This window comes from Rutidosis leptorrhynchoides, chromosome 4, assembly GCF_046630445.1.
Source record: "Rutidosis leptorrhynchoides isolate AG116_Rl617_1_P2 chromosome 4, CSIRO_AGI_Rlap_v1, whole genome shotgun sequence".
In the NCBI taxonomy this organism is placed as follows: domain Eukaryota; kingdom Viridiplantae; phylum Streptophyta; class Magnoliopsida; order Asterales; family Asteraceae; genus Rutidosis; species Rutidosis leptorrhynchoides.
Genome location: NC_092336.1, coordinates 90021950 through 90027997, shown reverse-complemented (window position 1 = coordinate 90027997; position 6048 = coordinate 90021950). Strand labels below are relative to the sequence as shown.

Below are 6048 nucleotides of genomic sequence, written 5' to 3'. Positions count from 1 at the left end.
AAGATATAGATATAGATATAGATATAGATATAGATTAAGATATAGGAGTTGTCACTAAGGAAATTATTAAAGGATAAAAGTTGCAAACAAACAAGTTATACAGGGACTTTTAAAGTAACTTATTACTTTAAAAAAAGAAGAGTCAAAAGCCGACTCCTGAGTTCTGACCGACTCGGTCAATCATTCAAATTTTTCTCTCTAGCAACTCAGTCCCAACCGAGTCGCTCAGTCCTAACCGAGTCAAATCAGTCCTAACCGAGTCACGCGCACCTTTATAACACAAAATCTGCTTGCACCAGATCATTCCCTTCAAGACCTACCCTGTCAAAGAACCATCCATCAATCCTACCAGATCTAGACACGTGTCATCATCACCCACACGCGTCCCCACAATTTACCGTCAATTGCCAGTCACCCTAGGGCTATCCACCGGCACTTCCTGTCACCCTTCTAATCTCCGATTCGCGCTAGATACATAAACTCCGATCGAACACCCCAATTTCTCTTCTTCAGAATTACAACTTCGTTGGTTAGATTTTAATTTTTTCCCCCTTACTTTTAAAGTAATATTTTATTTTATTTCAGAAATATATTTTTATATTTTAATAATAATAGCTAAGAGTCGATTGATGTTTGATTTAATTTAATTTTTGATTAAATTAAGTATATGATCAATGCCAGAAAAGGTAGATCTTTGAATCTGAGCTGGTATTAGTTGTTTAGTTTTGCTATTAAATAGTTTAGTAGCTTTTTATGGAAGCAATATTGTTATACAGATTTGATTTGCTGTTGCATTTTTTTTATTTTTCTTTTTCAAAATGAAAGTGATGAAGTTAACTTGTTATACTCCGTATTTTAGTAGTAGATTTTTAGTAAAATTCGTTAATATGCGAGTATTTGTTACCTGTTTAGATATATAATAGTTTTTGTATTGGATGAAAATGAAAATTAGGGTTTCTGTAGTAACTAGTGTTGCTCTGATATCATTATAATTATGTTAGATTACTATATATCTGTGGATATGTATACATGTACATGATAATTGGTGTTTCTAGTATTGATTTGTTCTGTTAATTTTTATTGATTTCAGGTATTTATTAAAAACTGCTGAATCTAGGTTAAAATTTACTACTAGGAACACTGAGGTGTTTGAACAGATTTGATTTCTATTGTTGTTAGTAACTGGTATCAAGGATAGACTAAAACACTGGCGCTAGATAATTACTTAGATTCGAGCCAGCAAGCGGCTCTATCGCGAATGGGACCTTCTCGAGCGGGTGTCGGGATGTTACATTCAACATCAACTTCTGGGATTTTTTTCCAAGGAGATGTGCAGTCTCAAGCTTTAGGTAATTCACATTTGGGATCTTTTGGGAACTCTGGAAATATGGGACCTGGAAATATGCGTTTGAACATGGTACCTGTGTCAGGGGATATAACTAATAGTATCGGTGCAAGTTCATTGGTTACTGATGCTAATTCAGGGCTTTCAGGAGGTGGTGGTCCGCGTCTTCAACGATGTGCTAGTGCTAATAATGAATCGTATATGCGAATGCCTGCATCGCCTTTGTCATGTACGTCTAATAATATAAGCATATCTGGATCTTCTGTTATAGATGGCCCTTCAGGAATGCAGCCTGGGTCCAATCAAGATCTACATTCTCAGCAAGTGGGCCCACGTCAAGGAGCTTCTACCAGCATGCCATTGCCTCCTACGCGTGTTGGGCAATTTTCACTCCCTAATGGGTCGAGAATCCCTGGATCATTTATTCAAGATAATAATAATAATAATAATGAAAGTGTATCCCACTTGCAAAAGAAACCTCGATTAGATATCAAGCAGGAAGATATTATGCAGCAACAGGTTTTACAACAGTTATTGCAAAGACAAGACTCGATGCAGTTACAAAGCCCAAATCCTCAATTACAAAGCTTAATTCAGCAACAGAGACTAAGGCAACAGCAGCAACAACAACAGCAGTTGCTGCAGTCATTGCCACCTGTTCAACGAGCACATTTGCTTCAGCAGCAGCAACAACAACAGCTGCAGTTGAGGCAACAATTACAACAACAGAGCTTGCAACCTGCAAATGCAGTGAAACGTCCTTATGATGGTGGTGTATGCTCACGAAGACTGATGCAATACTTGTATCATCAGAGGCAAAGGCCATCTGTGAGTATGATTATGATGAATCAAAGTTTTTTTTTTTTTTAAATTAATGTAATGAATGAAGTAAATCTAATCAATATCTATATTTACAGGATAACAGTATTTCCTATTGGAGGAAGTTTGTGGCAGAGTATTATTCTCCTCGTGCTAAGAAAAGGTGGTGCCTGTCTTTGTATGATAATGTTGGCCATCACTCGTTGGGTGTATTCCCGCAGGCAGCAATGGTGTGTTTTTTGGTTTTGTTAGTGTATTTTAAACTTGATTCTGTGTCTTACTTTTCCAATTGAATGCGGCTGGTATTCTATATCACACATTTGTTCGGTGCATTGTTGTTTATCGCCTTTTTGATATTTGTATGGATTCATTTTCCTCATCTTCACAATAGAATATCCTCAGAATCTTTTTGTATTGACTTCCTTTTTAGGATGCATGGCAGTGTGATATTTGCGGGTCAAAATCTGGAAGAGGCTTTGGTAAGTAATGTGCAATTTCTATACTATATTGCTTGTTAGATTTTTCTAGTCATGGTTTTGTTCATATTTATGCGTCTAATTTATACCCTTGTTTTGGTGTTATATATTAACAGAGGCAACTTTTGAAGTACTTCCAAGACTTAATGAAATAAAGTTTGGTAGTGGTGTTATCGATGAGCTTTTATTTCTGGACTTGCCTCGGGAATATAGATTTCCTTCTGGAATCATGGTACTAGAGTATGGGCAAGCTGTTCAAGAAAGTATATACGAGCAACTTCGCGTGGTTCGTGAGGGTCAACTTAAAGTTATTTTCACACCTGATTTAAAGGTCAGGTTAATTTAATGTTGCCGTTGTTCAATCACAGTTTCTGGCTTATGCTATTTTTGTTTCTTACATATACGGATGTCTCTTCAGATATTAACCTGGGAATTCTGTGCACGACGCCATGAAGAGCTTCTTCCCCGTAGGTTGGTTGCACCTCAGGTACGTAGTTATCATTGTTTGGCAAGAACATAATAGAAATTTGAAAAATGGGTGGGTAATGGTTAACGAGTTAAAATAGATTGGGTTGACGAACTGTGGAAATCTCTGAGTATTTGTAGGTTTTAATAAATAGTTATTTTGTCGAATATGACGTGTTTCATTATTAATAATGACGAAACCCCCCCCCCCCCCCCCCCCCCCCCCCCGGTGGAATGATATGACTTGTGCGAGTGTACAATACTTAACTGTAATACCCTATATCTGATATCTGATATAATAAGACCCTAATAAGATTCTACTACCGAAACTTAAACAGCAACGTCCTACTTAACAAACTTAATCAGCAAGTAGTCTTAAGAGGAAAACTACTTATTTGAATGAAACTAAATATCTGGCTTTAACTATTATGGAACCATTGGATTGCACTGAAATACACTTTGCTTTCGACATGTTTGATATGTTCTTTAAGCTATATCATCTTAAGCATTTGTTGGATCTGCTAATAAAGGCAACCAGATCTACCTATTTTAAGTAATGCAGCCAAAACTTCCACCTCTACACTTGAGCATTTTGTTATCTTGTGATGTTTTTTCAGGTGAATCAGCTGTTACAAGTGGCACAAAAATGTCAAGCCACAATAGCTGAAAGTGGTTCTGACGGGGTCTCCCAGCAAGATTTGCAGACCAATAGCAACATGTTAGTTTTAATTATCATTTCAATGTCTTCAAAATGTCAAACCATAATAGCCGAAAGTGGTTCTCATCAACATTTCTAACATCTCGACATATGCCAACTAATTGTAGGGTTGTGACCGCCGGCCGACAGCTTGCAAGGAGCTTAGAGTTACAATCATTGAATGACTTGGGTTTTTCCAAAAGATATGTTAGATGCTTACAGGTATAAATTTTAATACTTTCCCAATCTTATACAAGTTGGTGGTATCTTTTTATATCATTTCATCAGGATGATACCAAGTATCCACATTCTGGGTTTGTGCTAGATATCTGAAGTTGTCAATAGTATGAAAGACTTGATGGACTTCTGCCGAGACACTAAAGCTGGCCCTATAGGTAATACCTCACTCATGTCTATTAATTGAAGTAAAAAAAAAAATATACTTTAAACTTGCTAGCATTATGTAATTACATGTCATCACTCAAACTAATATATTTTCTGTTTACAGAGGGTTTAAAAACGTTTCCTCGACAAACGAACTCAGCCAAGTCACAAATGCAGAAGATGCAAGAAATGGAACAGATAACTAACAGTATCCCGGGGGTCCCAGCAGACCAGAACACACTCAATAAATTAGTAACACTGCATCCCGTACTTGGCAATCAATTGAACAACAACAACAATAATCAAATGGGTAACCGAGGAGCTTCACTAAGTGGTTCAGCTCAGGCTATTGCACTTTCAAACTACCAGAACATTCTGATGAGACAAAGTTCCATGAACTCAAATTCACAACAGGAAGCCTCGTCATCGTTTAATAACACGAATCCTAACGGATACCAATTTCAAGGCTCTCCCAATATGGCGGTTGGCAGTGGCGGTCTCCAACAGAGGCCTATGTTTCAGGTTCAACAACAACAACAGCATCAATCACCTTCTCACAGTGGCAGCCAGGCCATGCAACAACACGTGATTCAGCAAATGCTTCAAGACATGAGTAATGGTGGCGGAAGCGGAGGTGGTGGTGGTGGTGGTGGAGGACCAAAGCCGTCGTTTTCCGGTCAGAGTGGTGCTAGTGGGAGTATGAGTATGGGTAGGGAAGGGTTGAGATACGGGCTTTCGTCAACGGGGACATCACCCCGCCCACCTGCTGTTCCAACAAGAAGTAACAGTTTCAAATCATCTGCTGCAGGTGGTGCGACCGTTAATTTAGGAGGTGGTGGTGGTAATCAGAAGGCGGCCACCAGTGATCTGCCGTCACATTTATGTGATGATATAGTTCAGGATATTGCGAGTGAGTTTACCGGGAATGGGTTTTTCGACAATGATGAATTGGAGGAAGGAATGGGTTTTGGTTGGAAGGCATAAACTTAATACTTATGTACAGTTGTATTGTATTCTGTATTATTATACACGTTGATTTTTATTTCTACTTTTTTTTTTTTTTTTTTTTTTTTTTTGTTATGGAGTTTGGTAGTTATCTAATTAATACATTACTAATTCTGATTCTAATGTGATCACCAGAATAGTTTCAGAGAATGGGTGTGTTTGGAAGACATATATTAGGAGCTCATTGGAGCTTAAAATAGTAGAGTAGTGGAGTTTGTGATTTTAGAAGCTTATAGTTTTTAAGCTTTGTTTGGGAACTAAGAAAAAATAGAGGCTATGAAAAAGTAGAGTTTAAAAAATAAGCTCCTCTTATTAAGCTTAAAAAATAGTAAGCTCTTAGCTTATATGTTCAATTATATAATTACCCGTTGAATACTTATTTATTATATATTATTTTGTTTTTTTTGATAATTATAAGCTCTACCTTCAGCTAATTTATCAAAAATTTAGAAAAAATAATTAATTTTAAGTTCAAGCTTATTAGCTCCAGTTACCAGATTTACCAACTCCAGCTAGTTTTATTCAAACACACACAATAGCTAGTTTTATTCAAACACACACAATGTGATTTTAAAACCCTCACGGCCTTAGTTGATTTAATATGGCTAACATTTGAATACTGTCTAGATTTAAAGCAACTCGTAAGAAAATTAATTGTGCTCGTATAATTTCATATATGATGATATATGTGACGATCCTTTCAAATCCCTTTGGACGAATACATCATTCATCGATTTCATAGTGAGGTTTTGACCTCTATATGATACGTTTTGTAAACATTGCATTCTTTTGAAAAGGCACACCATAAATGAATATATAAATCCAAGGTTTTCGACATCTGATGATTTCTACGTATA

General features: G+C 36.8%; 1 protein-coding gene across 4 annotated transcripts; it reads left to right on the top strand.

Annotated features, from left to right (window-relative positions):
* The first annotated feature begins 329 nt into the window (after positions 1-329).
* Positions 330-5392, top strand: LOC139839919 (probable transcriptional regulator SLK2). 4 transcript variants are annotated; one of them, XM_071830131.1, is made up of 10 exons: positions 330-529; positions 1091-2173; positions 2263-2394; positions 2595-2643; positions 2757-2971; positions 3059-3127; positions 3723-3823; positions 3931-4024; positions 4128-4197; positions 4311-5392. In XM_071830131.1, the coding sequence occupies exons 2-10, from the start codon at positions 1259-1261 to the stop codon at positions 5168-5170; spliced, it is 2505 nt and encodes an 834-aa protein (XP_071686232.1). In that variant the 5' UTR covers positions 330-529; positions 1091-1258; the 3' UTR covers positions 5171-5392. The 4 variants fall into 4 exon arrangements, with proteins under 4 accessions (XP_071686232.1, XP_071686233.1, XP_071686231.1 ...); XM_071830132.1 differs by lacking the exon at positions 330-529 and adding an exon at positions 567-686; XM_071830133.1 differs by lacking the exon at positions 330-529 and having other exon boundaries at positions 574-1349; positions 1494-2173.
* Positions 5393-6048: the final 656 nt, after the last annotated feature.

What these genes read in the sequence shown, in the direction of transcription:
- LOC139839919 (XM_071830131.1), top strand. Translation starts at nt 1,259, where the DNA reads ATGGGACCTTCTCGAGCGGGTGTCGGGATGTTACATTCAACATCAACT. An exon ending in TATTCCCGCAGGCAGCAATG is followed by an intron (nt 2,395 to 2,594) that starts GTGTGTTTTTTG and finishes CTTCCTTTTTAG; the next exon opens with GATGCATGGCAGTGTGATAT. An exon ending in GATATGTTAGATGCTTACAG is followed by an intron (nt 4,025 to 4,127) that starts GTATAAATTTTA and finishes GGTTTGTGCTAG; the next exon opens with ATATCTGAAGTTGTCAATAG.